General features: G+C 44.2%; 1 protein-coding gene across 1 annotated transcript in view; it reads left to right on the plus strand.

The window, feature by feature from the left end:
• The window catches only part of LOC143793911 (A disintegrin and metalloproteinase with thrombospondin motifs 19-like), a 326,064-nt gene that overhangs the window by 65,880 nt on the left and 239,079 nt on the right, over nt 1–21,105 (plus strand). Inside the window, exon 3 of the mRNA XM_077280850.1 lies at nt 19,221–19,383. Within this exon, the coding sequence (XP_077136965.1) occupies nt 19,221–19,383 (163 nt within the window). The remainder of the gene's footprint in view (nt 1–19,220; nt 19,384–21,105) is intronic.

A 21,105-nucleotide genomic window follows, 5' to 3' on the forward strand; every position in this document is an offset into this window, starting at 1 on the left:
AACGCGATCACATCGCGTTGCTGCGGGGGGCTCAGGGAAGCCCGCAGGGAGCCCCCTCCCTGCGCGATGCTTCCCTGCACCGCCGGCACATCGCGATCATGTTTGATCGCGGTGTGCCGGGGGTTAATGTGCCGGGAGCGGTCCGTGACCGCTCCTGGCACATAGTGCCGGATGTCAGCTGCGATATGCAGCCGACACCCGGCCGCGATCGGCCGCGCTCCCCCCGTGAGCGCGGCCGATCGGCTATGACGTACTATCCCGTCGGCGGTCATGGGGGCCCACCCCACCTCGACGGGATAGTACGTCGGATGTCAGGAAGGGGTTAAGGAAGGTCACACCAGTAAACTGGTGGAAGTCACTTAAGCGCTTGGATTTAGAGACTGTTCAAGTAATGATTTCACTTTTAACAGCAGTAGCTTCTTCTGCAGGCGTTGAAAGAATATTCTCTTCCTTTGGACTCATTAATTCTAAATTGAGAAATCGGTTGGGACCCAATAAAGCAGGAAAGCTTGTTTTTCTTTTCCAGATTATGAATAGGAACAAAGAAGAAGATGATGATGAAGATGACGACAAGTGAGCTACAGAGGACAGCAGGGACAGTAGTATTTAAGTTTTTCATGTGTCGGCTGGGCTGACAGTCTAAGTTTCTTAAAATATATATATATTTTGTTTAGCCAAATTAGTTAACAAACATGGATGTTTGTTTAAGCAAATAACTTATGCTGTAATTTTGTTATTGTTTCAGTTGAATAAATCTATTTAAATTGTTATTAAGGTCAGGATTATTTTTCTCCTTCCTAAGTACAACAGAACAGTGGTGTCCAAATATGAATGATTAACCCATTAAACTGGGGAGAAAAAAGTAATATAAAAAGTGATTCTAAAAATCTTCATCTACTTGCATGTTAAAGTAGCAAGAACTAGTTTAGCTAGAAACCTTGATTTAAATCACTGATTTAAATCAAGCCTTACTGACTAGTGATTTAAATCGTGATTTAAATCGTGATTTAAATCAGTTAGATTTAAATCAAATCCACCCTGGTGCTGATCAATGAGAAGTATATTGTACAGAAACAAATGAGCCATGGCCAGACCAGCCATTCATGTGATGACAGAAATTAATAGCTTTTGAGCAAATGTGATATTTCTGACCATATTGATCTGTAAGCTAATCTCAGCAATGTGCTACAGTAATCGTATCAAAATACAAATGCCCCACATTGCTGTTATCCTGATAGTCCTTTGGATTTACTATAATAGAACAATAGGTACAAGAAGGATTTTTGCACAGTTTGTAGATTTGAAAGATTATTGTTATGTGGTCTTATGTCATTTAGAGGGCACTGGGGTTCATTTTTAGTATATTATTTCTACAGTCTGCAGTTATTGTTTGCAGTTTTAGGTTTATTAAAAGGGTTGGTCATTTTATTTGTAAACCCTTAAGGACCAGGGGTATTTCCGTTTTTGATTTTCTATTTTTTCTCCCCTTCTTCCAACGGCCATAACGTTTATATTTTTATGTCAATATGGCCATGTGAGGGCTTGTTTTTTGCAGGACAAGTTGTACTTTTGAACGGCCCCATTGATTTTACCATATCATGTTCTGGAAAACGGGGGAATAAACTCCAAGTGCAGTGAAATTGCAAAGAAGTGCAATTCCACAATTGCTTTTCTGTATTTTTTTTTACAGTGTTCACTAAATGCTAAAAATGACTTGCCATTATGATTCTCCAGGTCATTACGAGTTCACAGATACCAAACGTGTCTATGTTCTTTTTTATTTAAGTGGTGAAAACAAAATTTTCCGAGATCTGTAGCATCTCAATTTTTTGTGATCTCAGGTTGGATGAGGGTTTAATTTTTGCGCGCTGATCTGACCTTTTTATTGATACCATTTAGGTGCAGATACAATCTTTCAATCGCCTGTTATTGCATGTTATTGCAATGTAGCAGCTACCAAAAAAATGTAATTCTGGCATTTCGATTTTTTTTTCTTGCTACGCTGTATACCGATTGGATTAATTCTTTTTAAATATTGATATATTGGGTGATTCTGAACTTTACCAAATATGTGTAGATTTGATTTTTTATTGTTTTATTTTGAATGGGGCGATAGGGGGGTGATTTGAACTTTTATATTTTTCTAATATGTTTAAAAACTTTTTTTACTTCTGGCCTGCTTCAATAGTCTCCATGGGAGACTCGAAGTTGCCATAACCCAATCGGCTCTGATCAGATTGCCTGCATATAGCAGAATGACTCACTTGCTATGAGCGCCGACCACTGGGCAGTGCTCATAGCTATCCAGCCATAGCAATCACAGGGGTCTCATGCTGACCCCGGATTGTCACGCCAACCCATCAGCGACCAGCGGTCATGTGACTCAGGCTTCGATGGAAGGAGGTAATGACGTGCTTCCTGCTCGTGCATGTTAAATGCCACTGTCAGAGTTTGACAGCGGCATTTATCATGTTAACAACCGCGGGTGAATCGCGATTTTACCCGCGGCTGTTTGTGGCACATGTCAGCTGATCACATCAGCTGTCATGTGCTGGAAAAGGTGCAGGCTCCAGCGATGGGCCCGCACCTTTTCTGGCACATGACAGCTGATGTGATCAGCTGACATGTGCCCCTAACAGCCGCGGGTAAAATGCCCCAAACGGGGGGAGGCATCCAATGACGGACTCTGTCCATCATTGCACATTAATTAATTAAACACATGTATTGGGGACATGATTTTGTGGTACTTACTATTTTATAGGTATGATCGGTCCTCCTGCTCTTGCTAGTGCAGCTTTCTTCACAGGCTGCAGAGATCTCCCATCTATACAATCACTAATGATAGAGCATGTAACCAGACCATTCCATCACCCTCTTCCAATTGAAAAATGACACTCCCATGTGTCAGACTGATGGACAGGTCTGGTTACATGCTCCTACATAAGCAGCCATAAAGACAGAAGAGCTGTGTAGTCTGTGGCACTAACAGATGAAGGAGAACCAGTAATTCTTAAAAAATTAGTAACTGCCTAAAAATCATGTCTCCAGCACATTTTTTAAAACAAAGCTGAAGTGTTAAATGCCTTCACATTTAATAATCATATAAATATACTTTGTGTTGCAATTCATAAGTGTTAAAGGTATGCTATCATGTAATTTATGCTGCCCAAACCATAGGCAGCACGAATCAGAACCTGGCAGCACAATTGCTTCTTCTTCTTTGGAGCTAAGAGGCAGAAGCTTGGAAAAGCCTTAGGTATGATTAGTGAAGTCCTTCTCCTTGTGTTCAGTTAATATTTGTATTGCACATGTCAGCCATTTTAGAGCATGTGCAGTATAAACTGTGAAAATTAAAAGAAAACTATGAACACTTTTTTTTTTACAGTCACTATGAATGGCAGATAAACACTTGATTTTTGCAGCTTCAATCGGTAACCCAGTTGTCAGCTAAAAGTCAGACTCAAGGAAAGGCCTGCTTCTGGCATGTTTATGTGCCAGGAGGGGTGAGGGTGGGAGCTGGTGGCTGAGCTCATTGTGAGTTTGAGAAGCGAGGCCCATAAGGAATTTGCTCAGTCAAGCAACTAGCCAGTCCAGGCCTGGACATGTCCATGAAATGTTAGAAACATCTATTTAGGATACATACAGTGGCACTAAAGATGTGGTAATTAAAAAGCACAAATTGGGACCACATACAATAGGGTACTACAGGTCTAAATATACATGCTATTCATTAGTTTTTCAGAAGGTTTCAGTATCTTGCATGTCTTCTCCCACGCCGTTTCCTTTTGTTTTTGTTACTGTAAGATGGTAGTGTATTGTCACAATTTTCAAGCCTCTCCTGTACAAGAGTAATGAGCCTCTCTATGTTCATAGGGTTGAACATTGCTGATGACATAGCTTAGAAATCTATATTCACTGAGTTTGACTAAAATTTCAATTTGTGATTTTAAAAAATTCAGAGCGAATGGCAATACTGAAACTCCATTAATGAAATACAGAGAGAGAATTAGCACTGAAGAGTTTAAAAACCCCATGCATGTATAGATATATAGAGAGATGGGCATGTTGCACATGCCTCTCGAGAAGTCTTCATGTAATGTTGTACAGTGTAATGTTGTGTATCCGCTTTTTGGGCTCCCCTGGTGGTTGCTGGTGGTATTGGTGACTTGTTTGCACTTTGCTGCTTCTGTTCACCTGCTTCCATCAGCGTTTGGGAGTTTCCTATTTAGCCTTGCTCTCCAGTCATTTCCTTGCCGGTCATCATTGTAACCAGAGCCTTCGGTTGCATGTTCCTGCTACTAGTCTGCTGATCAGCTAAGTGGACTTTGTCCTTTTGTTTTGTACCTTTTGTCCAGTTTGCAGTTTTTGTAATTCTCTGTAGCTGGAAGCTCTTGCGGGCTGAAATTGCCACTCCTGTGTCATGAGTTGACACAGGAGTCTTAAAGTAATTTCAGGATGGTTTTTGAAAGGGTTTTCAGTTGACCGTGAAGTCCTCTTTTGTATCCTTCTGCTATCTAGTAAGTGGACCTCTCTTTGCTAAATCTACTTTCATACTGTGTATGTCTTTTCCTCTTAATTCACCGTTATTACATGTGGGGGGCTGCTATCATCTTTTGGGGTATTTCCCTAGAGGTAAGCCAGGTCTGTTTCTTCCTCTACCAGGCGTAGTTAGTCCTCCGGCTGGCGCGTGGCATTTAGGAAGCCGTAGGTATGCTCCCTGGCTACTATTAGTTGTGTGGTAGATTTAGCTCACGGTCAACTCGAGTTTCCATCACCCAAGAGCTCGTTCGTTATTTATATGTTTCTTACGTTCCCTTGCCATTGGGAATCATGACAGTATGACCGGCCAATGTTAAACTTATTGGCAGAAGAAAGGAGAGAAAAAAGAAGTCTGTAAATTTTTTTTTTTCTTTTTCCCTATGCTTGCTACATAGTTGGATCAGTTGTATTTCAGCTCTAATTACTGCCTTTGCCTTTCTCTCCTTATAATCCTTGAATGGCTCTGAGCTCACCTGTTTAAAGATGGATCCTCAGAGTTTGGCTGCAGGTTTAAATAATCTTGCTACGAAGGTTCAAAATTTACAAGATTTTGTTATGCATACTCCTATTTCTGAACCTAAAATCCCTACACCAGAGGTGTTTTCCGGAGATAGATCTCGGTTTCTGAATTTCAAATGTAATTGTAAATTATTCCTTTCTCTCAGACCTCACTCCTCAGGAGATCCTGTCCAGCAGGTTAAGATTGTAATTTCTTTGCTGCGAGGTGACCCTCAAAATTGGGCATTTTCATTGGCACCAGGGGATCCTGCGTTGCTCAATGTGGATGCGTTTTTCCTGGCTTTAGGGTTGCTTTATGAGGAACCTAATTTGGAGATTCAAGCTGAAAAAGCTTTGATAGCCCTATCTCAAGGGCAAGATGAAGCTGAGATATACTGCCAAAAATTTCGTAAATGGTCTGTGCTTACTCAGTGGAATGAGTGCGCCTTAGCGGCAAATTTCAGAGAGGGCCTTTCTGATGCCGTTAAAGATGTTATGGTCGGGTTCCCTGCGCCTACAGGTCTAAATGAGTCCATGACAATGGCAATTCAGATTGATCGGCGTTTGCGGGAGCGCAAACCCGTGCACCATTTGGCGGTGTCTTCTGAAGAGACGCCAGAGAAAATGCAATGTGACAGAATTATGTCCAGAAGCGAGCGGCAGAATTATAGGCGTAAAAATGGGTTATGCTTCTATTGTGGTGATTCTGCTCATGTTATATCGGCATGCTCTAAACGTACTAGGAAGGTTGACAAGTCTATTTCAATTAGCACTTTACAGTCCAAATTTATTTTGTCTGCAACCTTGATTTGTTCATTATCAGTTATTACCGTGGATGCCTATGTGGACTCTGGCGCCGCTCTGAGTCTTATGGACTGGTCCTTTGCCAGGCGCTGTGGGTTTGATTTAGAGCCTCTGGAAGTCCCTATACCTCTGAAGGGTATTGATTCTACACCTTTGGCTTGTAATAAACCACAGTTCTGGACGCAAGTGACTATGCGTATGACTCCAGACCATCAGGAGGTAATTCGCTTACTTGTGTTGTACAATTTACATGATGTTTTGGTGCTTGGATTACCATGGTTACAGTCTCATAACCCAGTCCTTGACTGGAAAGCTATGTCTGTGTTAAGCTGGGGATGTCGGGGGGCTCATGGGGACACTCCTTTGGTGTCCATTTCGTCATCTATTCCATCTGAGATTCCGGCATTTTTGTCTGATTATCGTGATATTTTTGAAGAGCCTAAAATTGGTTCACTTCCTCCTCACAGGGATTGTGATTGCGCCATAGATCTGATTCCTGGCAGTAAATTTCAAAAGGGTCGTTTGTTTAACCTATCTGTACCTGAACATGCTGCTATGCGCGAGTATATTAAGGAGTCCCTGGAAAAGGGACATATTCGTCCTTCTTCATCACCTTTAGGAGCCGTTTTTTTCTTTGTCTCTAAAAAGGATGGCTCTCTGAGGCCTTGTATTGATTATCGACTCCTGAATAAAATTACAGTCAAATATCAGTATCCGTTGCCTTTGCTGACTGATTTGTTTGCTCGCATAAGGGGGGCTAAGTGGTTCTCTAAGATTGATCTTCGTGGGGCGTATAATTTGGTGCGAATTAAGCAGGGGGATGAGTGGAAAACTGCATTTAATACGCCTGAGGGCCATTTTGAGTATTTGGTAATGGCTTTCGGCCTTTCTAATGCACCTTCTGTCTTTCAGTCCTTAATGCATGATATTTTCCGTGAATATTTGGATAAATTTATGATAGTGTACTTGGATGATATTTTGATTTTTTCTGATGACTGGGAGTCTCATGTTCAGCAGGTCAGGAGGGTTTTTCAGGTTTTGCGGGAGAATTCTTTGTGTGTAAAGGGTTCAAAGTGTGTTTTTGGGGTTCAAAAAATTTCCTTTTTGGGGTACATTTTTTCCCCTTCTTCTATTGAGATGGACCCTGTCAAGGTTCGGGCTATTTACGACTGGATGCAGCCTACTTCTCTGAAGAGTCTCCAGAAATTCTTGGGCTTTGCTAATTTTTATCGTAGATTTATAGCTGGTTTTTCTGGCGTTGCTAAACCTCTGACGGATTTGACTAAAAAGGGTGCTGATGTTGCCAATTGGTCCCCTGCTGCTGTGGAGGCCTTTCGGGAGCTTAAGCGCCGCTTTTTGTCTGCCCCTGTGTTGCGCCAGCCTGATGTTTCTCTTCCCTTTCAGGTTGAGGTCGATGCTTCCGAGATCGGAGCGGGGGCGGTTTTGTCGCAGAAAAGTTCCGACTGCTCAGTGATGAGACCTTGTGCGTTCTTTTCGCGAAAATTTTCGCCCGCCGAGCGAAACTATGATGTTGGTAATCGGGAGCTTTTGGCCATGAAGTGGGCATTTGAGGAGTGGCGTCATTGGCTTGAGGGTGCCAAACATCAGGTGGTAGTTTTGACTGATCACAAGAATTTAATTTATTTGGAGTCTGCCAGGCGCCTGAATCCTAGACAGGCACGTTGGTCGTTGTTCTTTTCCCGGTTTAATTTTGTGGTCTCGTACTTACCGGGTTCTAGGAATGTGAAGGCAGATGCTCTTTCTAGGAGTTTTGAGCCTGACTCTCCTGGGAATTCTGAACCTGCTGGTGTCCTTAAGGATGGAGTGGTTTTGTCTGCTGTCTCTCCAGATTTGCGACGTGCTTTGCAAGAATTTCAGGCGGATAGACCTGATCGTTGTCCGTCTGGTAGACTGTTTGTTCCTGACGAGTGGACCACTAGAGTCATCTCGGAAGTTCATTCTTCTACTCTGGCAGGTCATCCGGGAATTTTTGGCACCAGAGATTTGGTGGCTAGATCCTTCTGGTGGCCTTCCCTGTCTCGAGATGTGCGTGTTTTTGTGCAGTCTTGCGATGTGTGTGCTCGGGCCAAGCCTTGTTGTTCTAGGGCTAGTGGGTTGTTGTTGCCCTTGCCTATTCCGAAGAGGCCTTGGACGCACATCTCTATGGACTTTATCTCGGACCTCCCTGTTTCTCAGAAGATGTCTGTCATCTGGGTGGTGTGTGACCGTTTTTCTAAAATGGTTCATTTGGTGCCATTGCCTAAGTTGCCTTCCTCATCTGAGTTGGTCCCTCTGTTTTTTCAAAATGTGGTTCGCTTGCATGGTATTCCGGAAAACATCGTTTCTGACAGGGGTACCCAGTTCGTGTCTAGATTTTGGCGGGCAGTCTGTGCCAGGTTGGGCATTGATTTGTCTTTTTCGTCTGCATTCCATCCTCAGACCAATGGCCAGACGGAACGAACTAATCAAACTTTGGAGACTTATTTGAGGTGTTTTGTGTCTGCGGATCAGGATGATTGGGTTGCCTTTCTGCCGTTGGCGGAGTTTGCTCTTAATAATCGGGCTAGTTCTGCCACTTTGGTTTCTCCTTTCTTTTGCAATTCAGGGTTTCATCCGCGTTTTTCATCTGGTCAGGTTGAATCTTCGGATTGTCCTGGAGTGGATGCGGTAGTGGATCGGTTGCATCAGATTTGGGGACAAGTGGTGGATAATTTGGAATTGTCCCAGGAGAGGACTCAGCAGTTTGCTAACCGCCGTCGTCGTGTTGGCCCCCACCTTCGTGTTGGGGACTTGGTGTGGTTGTCTTCCCGTTTTGTCCCTATGAGGGTTTCTTCTCCTAAATTTAAGCCTCGGTTCATCGGTCCTTATAGGATTTTGGAGATTCTTAACCCTGTCTCCTTTCGTTTGGACCTCCCGGCATCTTTCGCTATCCATAATGTGTTCCATCGGTCGCTGTTGCGGAGATATGAGGTACCGGTGGTTCCTTCTACTGAACCTCCTGCTCCTGTGCTGGTGGAGGGTGAATTGGAGTACGTGGTAGAAAAGATCTTGGACTCCCGTATTTCCAGACGGAGACTTCAATATCTGGTTAAATGGAAGGGCTATGGTCAGGAAGATAATTCTTGGGTAACTGCCTCTGATGTTCATGCCTCGGATTTGGTTCGTGCCTTTCATAAGGCTCATCCAGATCGCCCTGGCGGTTCTTGTGAGGGTTCGGTGCCCCCTCCTTAAGGGGAGGGTTCTGTTGTGTATCCGCTTTTTGGGCTCCCCTGGTGGTTGCTGGTGGTATTGGTGACTTGTTTGCACTTTGCTGCTTCTGTTCACCTGCTTCCATCAGCGTTTGGGAGTTTCCTATTTAGCCTTGCTCTCCAGTCATTTCCTTGCTGGTCATCATTGTAACCAGAGCCTTCGGTTGCATGTTCCTGCTACTAGTCTGCTGATCAGCTAAGTGGACTTTGTCCTTTTGTTTTGTACCTTTTGTCCAGTTTGCAGTTTTTGTAATTCTCTGTAGCTGGAAGCTCTTGCGGGCTGAAATTGCCACTCCTGTGTCATGAGTTGACACAGGAGTCTTAAAGTAATTTCAGGATGGTTTTTGAAAGGGTTTTTAGTTGACCGTGAAGTCCTCTTTTGTATCCTTCTGCTATCTAGTAAGTGGACCTCTCTTTGCTAAATCTACTTTCATACTGTGTATGTCTTTTCCTCTTAATTCACCGTTATTACATGTGGGGGGCTGCTATCATCTTTTGGGGTATTTCCCTAGAGGTAAGCCAGGTCTGTTTCTTCCTCTACCAGGCGTAGTTAGTCCTTCGGCTGGCGCGTGGCATTTAGGAAGCCGTAGGTATGCTCCCTGGCTACTATTAGTTGTGTGGTAGATTTAGCTCACGGTCAACTCGAGTTTCCATCACCCAAGAGCTCGTTCGTTATTTATATGTTTCTTACGTTCCCTTGCCATTGGGAACCATGACAGTGTAATGTGTAGTTTTTACTGTGTGATACGTATTGTTATGTGATGTGAAGCATAATTCCCACAAGATGGCAATAATGTGGTTATAATCTGCCCAGCACCGTACAGTGAGTAAGGTAAAACAGACTTAAGTCCAGAGTTTAGCCCAGAGAGCGAGGTCTATGTAGCAGGATTAGAAAGTCAAGTGTCGCCATATTGGGACACATCCATTCCTACGGAGAAATCACAGGATGTGTTGCTACAGGATGAAGTCTATGACTTGTGGACTGTAAACTGAGAGTAGCTATGAGGGGCCATTGCGTAACACCTCGACCCATGTGGTCCTCACAGAGGAAAAGGGGACGTAGCATTACACCTCAACCCGTGCTGTCCCCACACATGAAAATGGAAGCTCCCAAAATAGTGTGCTGGGCTGTGCTAAGAGTAAAGGAGGTAAGGGAAGAAGATAGAGCATTTTCAGGGAAGAAGGAGATGTGTGTGTTTATGTCACTTTTTGTGAAAGAAACGTCCTTGAAGCTAAATGCCTACTATTTGCTGTATATAGTACTTTCAAGTACATATATATATATAGTACATCAAGTTATTCTTCAGTAAAAATAAGTTTAATTTTAAATGGTGGTCTTCTTTCTTGAACTGGTTAACACCTGGTCCTGGCAAACCAACGTTATCGGTTACATGTGGCCTGTAAGGGCTTACAGACCATATAACACAAGTCCACACACTCTGCCAGGACCCCCACTTTCATGCAACATTACACTTGGCGCTTTAGGAAAGATCGAGGTTTGCCTCAGAAAGATCTGAATGATGTGGGGAAGGCTCAAGACAAAGCAGAAGAAAAGGCCCACCCAAGAAGGTGTGACTCAGGAAAACAGGTGTAGGAGTTAGAGAAACGGGATGGTGTGCCAGAGAAAACCCCACCCAGCAAAAGGCAGAGCAGTGATGGGAAGTAAAGAGAAGGCTTTCACTATTAATCAACTGGGAGTCGGAAGAAAAACAGCATCAGTGGTTTTCAAAGAAGAACATCAGGAATGCAATGTTGGATTGTCTGACAGATACAGAGGACATGAGTGGTGAGAGTCAATATAGGGACCAGTATGTAGTGGACAAGTAATGGCGAGGATTTGAAGTCTTTTGCCTCCCTGGTGGCCTGATTATTGTGATCAAGTAGTTCGCGAGATATCACCATCACCAGTTATTGTGGTTCAACTTGAAGAAAGACACTCAGTGTACTTGGGAGACCAGAGAGTGTGTGACCACTCCAGAGTACTAAGCAGCGGCTGAGCCCACTGAAGAAGGTATGCAGGCCTCAACTCCATCCCATCCGGTAAGGGAAGATGAAGTCCCGCCATGGTTGCATTGTTCTCAGCTATCAACCAAAAAAGTTGTGGTAAATTCCTCAAAAGCATTGAGCAGTGGTATTCTGAAAGGGGGAAGATGGTAGAGGAGCACAGGGTAGGATTTTGGACCTCTACTTTACCCTGGGAGCCAGATGCAATGCAGGTCGTCCCAGTAATGACTTTGTCTGGGAGATGCTTAGCCCTGCCTGAAGAGATTCTGGAAGGAGATGAGAGATTCCAGGAGACACCAGAGAAGTACCATCGGATGAGCCAGGAGCTGGAGAGGTTTATGTTGTGCCTCTTGTACCCCAATGCCTGGAGCAGTTCAAGGCTCCAGATGAGAGTACACATAAGAATGTGGTACAGCTGGGCCGCTGTTGTGAATTTTCTTTTTGCTCCCTCTAGTGGTTACTAGTTTTTTGACTCTGGTTTTTCTGTCATTCCTTTTATCCGCACCTGGGTCGTTAGTTAAGGGTGTTGCTATTTAAGCTCCCTGGACCTTCAGTTCAATGCCTGGCAACGTAGTTATCAGAGCTAGTCTGCTGTGCTCTTGTCTACTGATCCTGGTTCCAGTTATATCAGCTAAGTTCGCTTTTTGCTTTTTGCTATTTTGTTTTGGTTTTGTATTTTTGTCCAGCTTGTTCCAAATATATATCCTGACCTTTGCTGGAAGCTCTAGGGGGCTGGTGTTCTCCCCCCGGACCGTTAGACGGTTCGGGGGTTCTTGAATTTCCAGTGTGGATTTTGATAGGGTTTTTGTTGACCATATAAGTTACCTTTCTTTATTCTGCTATCAGTTAGCGGGCCTCTCTGTGCTAAACCTGGTTCATTTCTGTGTTTGTCATTTCCTCTTACCTCACCGTTATTATTTGTGGGGGGCTTCTATCCAGCTTTGGGGTCCCCTTCTCTGGAGGCAAGAAAGGTCTTTTGTTTTTCCTCTACTAGGGGTAGCTAGATTCTCCGGCTGGAGCGTGTCATCTAGAATCAACGTAGGAATGATCCCCGGCTACTTCTAGTGTTGGCGTTAGGAGTAGATATATGGTCAACCCAGCTACCACTGCCCTATGAGCTGGATTTTTGTATTCTGCAGACTTCCACGTTCCTCTGAGACCCTCGCCATTGGGGTCATAACAGTTTGCCAGGCCAGTATTAAATGTTTAATGCATTGCAGAAGAGGGATTATAAGAAAGAAGATTCTGAGTTTTTTTTTTTTTCTTCTTCCCCTTTACCTCAGAGTGGCTATGCTTGCTGCAGACATGAATGTCCAGACCTTGATTACAAGTGTGGACCAGCTGGCTACTCGTGTGCAGGGCATACAAGACTATGTTATCAGTAATCCTAGGTCAGAACCTAAAATACCGATTCCTGAACTGTTTTCCGGAGACAGGTTTAAGTTTAGGAATTTTGTGAATAATTGTAAATTGTTTTTGTCCCTGAGACCCTGTTCATCTGGAGACTCTGCTCAGCAAGTAAAAATTGTTATTTCGTTCTTACGGGGCGACCCTCAGGATTGGGCTTTTTCGCTGGCGCCAGGAGATCCGGCATTGGCTGATATTAATGCGTTTTTTCTGGCGCTCGGTTTACTTTATGAGGAACCCAATCTTGAGATTCAGGCAGAAAAGGCCTTGCTGGCTATGTCTCAGGGGCAGGACGAGGCTGAAGTGTACTGCCAAAAATTTCGGAAATGGTCCGTGCTGACACATTGGAACGAGTGTGCACTGGCCGCTAATTTTAGAAATGGCCTTTCTGAAGCCATTAAGAATGTTATGGTGGGTTTTCCCATTCCCACAGGTCTGAATGATACTATGGCACTGGCTATTCAAATTGACCGGCGGTTGCGGGAGCGCAAAACCGCAAATTCCCTCATGGTGTTGTCTGAACAGACACCTAATTCGGTGCAATGTGATAGAAAAATCGCAAATTCCCTCATGGTGTTGTCTGAACAGACACCTGATTTAATGCAATGTGATAGAATCCTGACTAGAAATGAGCGGAAAATTCATAGACGCCGGAATGGCTTGTGCTACTACTGTGGTGATTCTACACATATTATCTCAGCATGCTCTAAACGTATAGCTAAGGTTGTTAGTCCTGTCACCGTTGGTAATTTGCAACCTAAATTTATTCTGTCTGTAACTTTGATTTGCTCACTGTCGTCTTTTCCTGTCATGGCGTTTGTAGATTCAGGTGCTGCCCTGAGTCTTATGGATCTGTCATTTGCTAAGCACTGTGGTTTTACTCTTGAACCATTAGAAAATCCTATTCCTCTTAGGGGTATTGATGCTACGCCATTGGCAGCAAATAAACCGCAGTATTGGACACAGGTTACCATGTGCATGACTCCTGAACACCGCGAGGTGATACGTTTCCTGGTTTTACATAAAATGCATGATTTGGTTGTTTTAGGGCTGCCATGGTTACAGACCCATAATCCAGTCCTGGACTGGAAGGCTATGTCAGTCTCAAGTTGGGGCTGTCGTGGTATTCATGGGGATTCCCTGCCTGTGTCTATTGCTTCTTCTACGCCTTCGGAAGTTCCGGAGTATTTGTCTGATTATCAGGATGTCTTCAGTGAGTCTGAGTCCAGTGCACTGCCTCCTCATAGGGACTGTGACTGTGCTATAGATTTGATCCCAGGCAGTAAATTTCCTAAGGGAAGACTGTTTAATCTGTCGGTACCTGAACATACCGCTATGCGTTCATATATCAAGGAGTCTCTAGAGAAAGGACATATTCGTCCGTCTTCTTCCCCTCTTGGTGCGGGATTCTTTTTTGTGGCAAAAAAGGACGGATCTTTGAGACCTTGTATTGATTATCGGCTTTTAAATAAGATCACTGTCAAATTTCAGTATCCTTTACCGCTGTTGTCTGACTTGTTTGCCCGGATTAAAGGTGCCAAGTGGTTCACCAAGATAGATCTTCGTGGTGCGTACAACCTTGTGCGCATTAAGCAAGGTGATGAATGGAAAACCGCATTCAATACGCCCGAAGGTCATTTTGAGTACTTGGTGATGCCTTTTGGGCTCTCCAATGCGCCTTCAGTTTTTCAGTCCTTTATGCATGACATTTTCCGGAAGTATCTGGATAAATTTTTGATTGTTTATCTGGATGATATTTTGGTTTTTTCTGATAATTGGGATTCGCATGTGGAGCAGGTCAGGTTGGTCTTTAAAATTTTGCGTGAAAATTCTTTGTTTGTCAAGGGCTCAAAGTGTCTCTTTGGTGTACAGAAGGTTCCCTTTTTGGGGTTCATTTTTTCCCCTTCTGCTGTGGAGATGGACCCAGTCAAGGTCCGAGCTATTCTTGATTGGACTCAGCCCTCGTCAGTTAAGAGTCTACAGAAGTTCTTGGGTTTCGCTAACTTCTACCGTCGTTTTATCGCTAATTTTTCTAGCATTGTGAAACCTTTGACGGATATGACCAAGAAGGGCTCCGATGTAGCTAACTGGGCTCCTGCTGCCGTGGAGGCTTTCCAGGAGTTGAAACGCCGGTTTACTTCGGCGCCTGTTTTGTGCCAGCCCGATGTCTCACTTCCCTTTCAGGTTGAGGTGGATGCTTCAGAGATTGGAGCAGGGGCCGTTTTGTCGCAGAGAGGCCCTGGTTGCTCTGTTATGAAACCTTGTGCCTTTTTCTCTAGGAAGTTTTCGCCTGCCGAGCGAAATTATGATGTGGGCAATCGGGAGTTGTTGGCCATGAAATGGGCATTTGAGGAGTGGCGTCATTGGCTCGAGGGTGCTAAGCATCGTGTGGTGGTCTTGACTGATCACAAAAATCTGATGTATCTCGAGTCTGCTAAACGCCTTAATCCGAGACAGGCCCGCTGGTCATTGTTTTTCTCCCGCTTTGATTTTGTTGTCTCGTATTTACCAGGTTCAAAGAATGTGAAGGCCGATGCTCTTTCTAGGAGCTTTGTGCCTGATGCTCCTGGAGTCGCTGATCCTGTTGGTATTCTTAAAGATGGAGTTATCTTGTCAGCTATTTCTCCGGATCTGCGACGTGTGTTGCAGAGATTTCAGGCTGATAGGCCTGAGTCTTGTCCACCTGACAGACTGTTTGTCCCGGATAAGTGGACCAGCAGAGTCATTTCCGAGGTTCATTCCTCGGTGTTGGCAGGTCACCCGGGAATTTTTGGCACCAGAGATCTGGTGGCCAGGTCCTTTTGGTGGCCTTCCTTGTCAAGGGATGTGCGGTCATTTGTGCAGTCCTGTGGGACTTGTGCTCGAGCTAAGCCTTGCTGTTCTCGTGCCAGCGGTTTGCTCTTGCCCTTGCCTGTCCCGAAGAGACCTTGGACACATATCTCCATGGATTTCATTTCTGATCTTCCGCTATCCCAGGGCATGTCCGTTATCTGGGTGATATGTGATCGCTTCTCAAAGATGGTCCATTTGGTTCCTTTGCCTAAGCTGCCTTCCTCTTCCGATCTGGTTCCTGTGTTTTTCCAGAACGTGGTTCGTTTGCACGGCATCCCTGAGAATATTGTGTCAGACAGAGGATCCCAGTTCGTTTCCAGATTCTGGCGATCCTTTTGTAGTAGGATGGGCATTGACTTGTCGTTTTCGTCTGCTTTCCATCCTCAGACTAATGGACAGACGGAGCGAACCAATCAGACTTTGGAGGCTTATTTGAGGTGTTTTGTCTCTGCTGATCAGGACGATTGGGTGACATTCTTGCCGTTGGCTGAGTTTGCCCTTAATAATCGGGCTAGTTCCGCCACCTTGGTTTCGCCTTTTTTCTGCAACTCTGGTTTCCATCCTCGCTTTTCTTCGGGTCATGTGGAGCCTTCTGACTGTCCTGGGGTGGATTCTGTGGTGGATAGGTTGCAGCGGATCTGGAATCATGTGGTGGACAACTTGAAGTTGTCACAGGAGAGGGCTCAGCGCTTTGCCAACCGCCGCCGCGGTGTGGGTCCCCGACTACGCGTTGGGGATTTGGTATGGCTTTCTTCCCGCTTTGTTCCTATGAAGGTCTCCTCTCCCAAATTTAAACCTCGTTTTATTGGGCCTTACAAGATATTGGAAATCCTTAATCCTGTATCTTTTCGTCTGGATCTTCCTGTGTCGTTTGCTATTCACAATGTATTTCATAGGTCCTTGTTGCGGCGGTACATTGTGCCTATAGTTCCTTCTGCTGAGCCTCCTGCTCCGGTGTTGGTTGAGGGCGAGTTGGAGTACGTGGTGGAGAAGATCTTGGATTCTCGCCTCTCCAGGCGGAGGCTTCAGTACCTGGTCAAGTGGAAGGGCTATGGTCAGGAGGATAATTCCTGGGTGGTCGCCTCTGATGTTCATGCGGCCGATTTAGTTCGTGCCTTTCATGCCGCTCATCCTGATCGCCCTGGTGGTCGTGGTGAGGGTTCGGTGACCCCTCACTAAGGGGGGGGTACTGTTGTGAATTTTCTTTTTGCTCCCTCTAGTGGTTACTAGTTTTTTGACTCTGGTTTTTCTGTCATTCCTTTTATCCGCACCTGGGTCGTTAGTTAAGGGTGTTGCTATTTAAGCTCCCTGGACCTTCAGTTCAATGCCTGGCAACGTAGTTATCAGAGCTAGTCTGCTGTGCTCTTGTCTACTGATCCTGGTTCCAGTTATATCAGCTAAGTTCGCTTTTTGCTTTTTGCTATTTTGTTTTGGTTTTGTATTTTTGTCCAGCTTGTTCCAAATATATATCCTGACCTTTGCTGGAAGCTCTAGGGGGCTGGTGTTCTCCCCCCGGACCGTTAGACGGTTCGGGGGTTCTTGAATTTCCAGTGTGGATTTTGATAGGGTTTTTGTTGACCATATAAGTTACCTTTCTTTATTCTGCTATCAGTTAGCGGGCCTCTCTGTGCTAAACCTGGTTCATTTCTGTGTTTGTCATTTCCTCTTACCTCACCGTTATTATTTGTGGGGGGCTTCTATCCAGCTTTGGGGTCCCCTTCTCTGGAGGCAAGAAAGGTCTTTTGTTTTTCCTCTACTAGGGGTAGCTAGATTCTCCGGCTGGAGCGTGTCATCTAGAATCAACGTAGGAATGATCCCCGGCTACTTCTAGTGTTGGCGTTAGGAGTAGATATATGGTCAACCCAGCTACCACTGCCCTATGAGCTGGATTTTTGTATTCTGCAGACTTCCACGTTCCTCTGAGACCCTCGCCATTGGGGTCATAACAGGCCGCTGCCCCTGAATGGGTCCCCTTTGTCCCCCATGAAGGGACACTGGTGTGTTAACTTACCTGTCATTGCTCCCCTGATATCTGCCCCCTCCCAGGACCTGTGCACGGCATGCAGGTCTCCTGGGACTGTGATTGGGGACGTGCGTCCTGCCTCTTAATGGGCCAGGGCGCTTGCTGCTAAAACCATCCCCAGCCAATAGCTGAGAGGGGTTTCATATATAAGGCATCCTCTCCTATTGGCAGGTGCCTTAGCAACCTTAATTATTCAGTGTATATCCTGCTAGCTAGTTGTAGGTTTCCATACCCGTGTTCTTTGATCCTGTCCTCCCCGCCTACCTGATACTGTTTGCCCTGTCTGCACCTGTCCCAGTCCTTCCTGATGAACACCTTACCCATATCCATCATGACCGTGCCTAGTCCTGCTTCTGATCCGCCTGATTCTGCACCTGTGTACCTGCACCTGTGATCCTGTACATGTGGCCATTCTGTGTTACTGAAGCAGTCCTGCTTGTGCCTAATTCCACACCGTCTACCAGCCGTACCCTCCTGTTAACCACTTCCTGACCACTCCTGCTTCCATGTCGCCCTCGGAAGTCAGCTGCCATGACTCCGAGGGCCTGTCCTGGAGTAGCAGCTGAAGTCCATCTAGATCCAAGTCTAACCTCACCATCAGGGGCTCTAGCAAATATTCAGGTGGTGACTTAGTTACACCCCTCCAGGCTCTCCTCGGGCTGTGGAACAGTGGTTCCACAATCATGTGCTTAACAGAATGGTGCTAAGCATTGAAAAGCATTTTAGGGAAAAATTAGACTGGTCAAAAACACTCCCCAAAATGCATTGTTTTTAGATTCTTCTACTCACTGATAGCTTATACCTGGTTTTTAGCTATCATAAAATAGGCTAAAAAAAGGTAAAACATTAAACAAGTGATGTATGTGAACCTCGCCTCATGTTCGCATCCATATCATTTTTTCAAAATTTTGAGCACTCAGGTATAATATGGTACAAGAACAAATAACCTCTATTAAATTAATAGAAAAAAGCTTTTTATAGTCTATAATGCTGCATATTTAATACTTCCTGCTAGTAAATAAAGTAACAAAACTTTGGAGCCTCCTCCAGATGTGTCCTATTCATTCCATATGAAGATTTTCTTACGTTCTTTCCCGTGATTCCAGACATATTAAAGCGATCAAGATATGATGGAAAATTACCATAAAAGTGTAACATCTTTTTTTTGTTATGCCAACTAAATTCTTACCGATAATGCTTTTAAGTTTCTCATGTATACATAATATTTCTTATCATGCAACTTTTTACCCTTTACTCTTAATCGTTGGGCAAACACCAGTACTGACATATATATCAGTAAATATACTGTATATTGTAAAATTATAAATATTTATATATATACTAAACATATAAATAATGCTTATGTGATCATCAACAGCAAACACTGTATAAGATATACATGGATATTGACACATATGTAACAAACTGTAATTTGACTCTCAATGAGTTATTCATTCCGATGAAATGATGCGTTAAATGTCAAGTTAAAGTTAAAAAAAATAAATAAATAAAAATGGTGATCATATCTTTCATAATTCAGTTATTAGAGCGCCATTTGTGGTTATAATGGCAAAAAATCTAGGAAATCAACATACCGTAATTTCCTTCAGTAAATTAGATTTAGGAGTATGCAATTATGTATTTCAGTAACCATACACGTACAACTTGTTATATTTCACACTGTACAACCAAAAATTCATTAAGAACTGTATTAACCAGGAAAATCCTTAAAATACCTTTATGTAGAAAAATGCTTTAAAAAAAAAAAGAAAAAAACATTTTCATTATTTCATATAATATGGTTTATTTTTTCAATGGATGGGAATTTCACAAAAAAATCTATATATATTTTTTTGTTTTACTAGATGGGCTTCATACAAATGTCTGAAGATTTCATCTACATTGAACCAGTAAATGGGACCCTTGCAGCAGCAAGCAATGCTCATAGAGTATATAGAAAGAGAAGAACGGCAGATGAGAAAGCAGGCAACAGAACCAGTAGTCATCATTCATACTGCGGAGTAACAGGTATGTTCTTGTATGTATTGCCTCATTAATATTGTGCCATATTGCATTAATCTATGTCTCACAGGTTTTAGAAGACAGTTATATGTTAACTTTGTAGGTCTTTGTATGGACAACTATAGGGACGTAGTGTTGAGCGATACCTTCCGATACTTGAAAGTATCGGTATCGGTCGTGACACATAATTAGAGAGAAACATGAAAGATCAAAGGTTGAAATATGTCAATATTACAAGTCAAGGTGAAAGTAAAGAGCAAACAGTAACAGGCCCGATGCATCAAGAAGTTTTTTGTGAAGTAGAGAAACTCGATGCTTCTCATGAATTTGATGAGCGGTGATTGCCATGGACCTGTCCTGCCTCAGCTCTGCCCTCCTTGTCAGAGCTGAGCAAAAATAGTGTGAAAATCCCAAAAGTTGGAAAAGTTTAGTGCAGCTGTCAATTGTGCCAGAATTATGTGGCTTTGCAATTTTACCCCAGCAAGCCTCTGTTTATCGTCTCACAAAATTACAAGTGGAAGAAGAAGTGAGAGCTACAGCCTTTATCATCAGTTGTTGCCTATGCAGAGTGCAGCTGTCCAGAAGAGTTTTATTTTCAGTTACTGTGCTCTGCATACGTAGTGACAGAAATAGCAACTCCGTTCACCATACTGACAGTTTTGTCATCCCGCTGCTTAGGCAGAGCACAGCAGCCAATGACAAACTCATATTGACTGCTGCACTCTGAATGGGAACATGTAGAACCAACCAAGATGTCAAAGCAGGGGTTGCTACGGTCTTTCAGCTTGCTGGAAGATGAGCGGGCACTTCCTCCACTCCTGCTCTGCTTCAAAACAAAATGCTGTGCCTCCATGGAATTCAGCACCCTTCCACTGGGTACTCCCCACACTATATCACTGCCTTTCTATAAAGACATGAAGTAGGGAGTATTATTGGACTATGGCATTAATTGGAATAACACCATGGTGGGATACAAGTTGAAATATGCTTTCTGTTCTTTACGTTTTGATTGCGGTTACAGTGGCAGTCATAAAAGCTGTAACCTCAGTGTCTGAACATCAGGCCCTGATTGCTAATCTGCCCAGCCAGGCAGCTCTGTAATACAAAGTGGGACACCGCCGGCCCTTTTAATCACGGGTGGGGAACCTCCGGCCCACGAGTCCCCGGAGTCCGCAATGCTCCGGTGGCAGCCCTATCCTGCCAGCTGCCAGCCGTTTCACCCCAACTGCATGCAGCGTTCATTACAAAACGCTGCATGCACATGAATGATGATGTCATCAGGGTTGGCGGGGTTAGCACCAGGTGGGTTAGCGCCCAATGCTCTCCCGTCCTCCTGTGCCAGAAGAGGATGGAGCTGCTGCCAGAGAGTCCAGAGCTGTCATCTCAGGCCATTCTTACTGGTGGGCATGTGTATTTTACCCTGTTTGGAACTGTGCGGGTTTATGGCCTCATTTTGGGCCTCTGTGTTTATGGGGTTACTTTATATCCCCTTGTTTTAAATGTTTTTAGTATGCTTTGCCTCTTCTGTAATGTATACATGTTTAATAAAGCTGTGTTTTGTTATTGATTTTGTTATTGTTTTTGTGGCAATTCCCATTCATAAAACCCAACTCTGGCGCCGGCACTCTGTAGCGGAGCGTGCAGCTCCATGTATTGCTGTGCGGCTGCACGCTCCGCTCCGGAGTGCCGGCGCCAGAGTTGGGTTTTCACCTGCGAGACTTGGCCGTA

This window comes from Ranitomeya variabilis, chromosome 1 (genome assembly GCF_051348905.1).
Source record: "Ranitomeya variabilis isolate aRanVar5 chromosome 1, aRanVar5.hap1, whole genome shotgun sequence".
Taxonomy (NCBI): Eukaryota; Metazoa; Chordata; class Amphibia; order Anura; family Dendrobatidae; genus Ranitomeya; species Ranitomeya variabilis.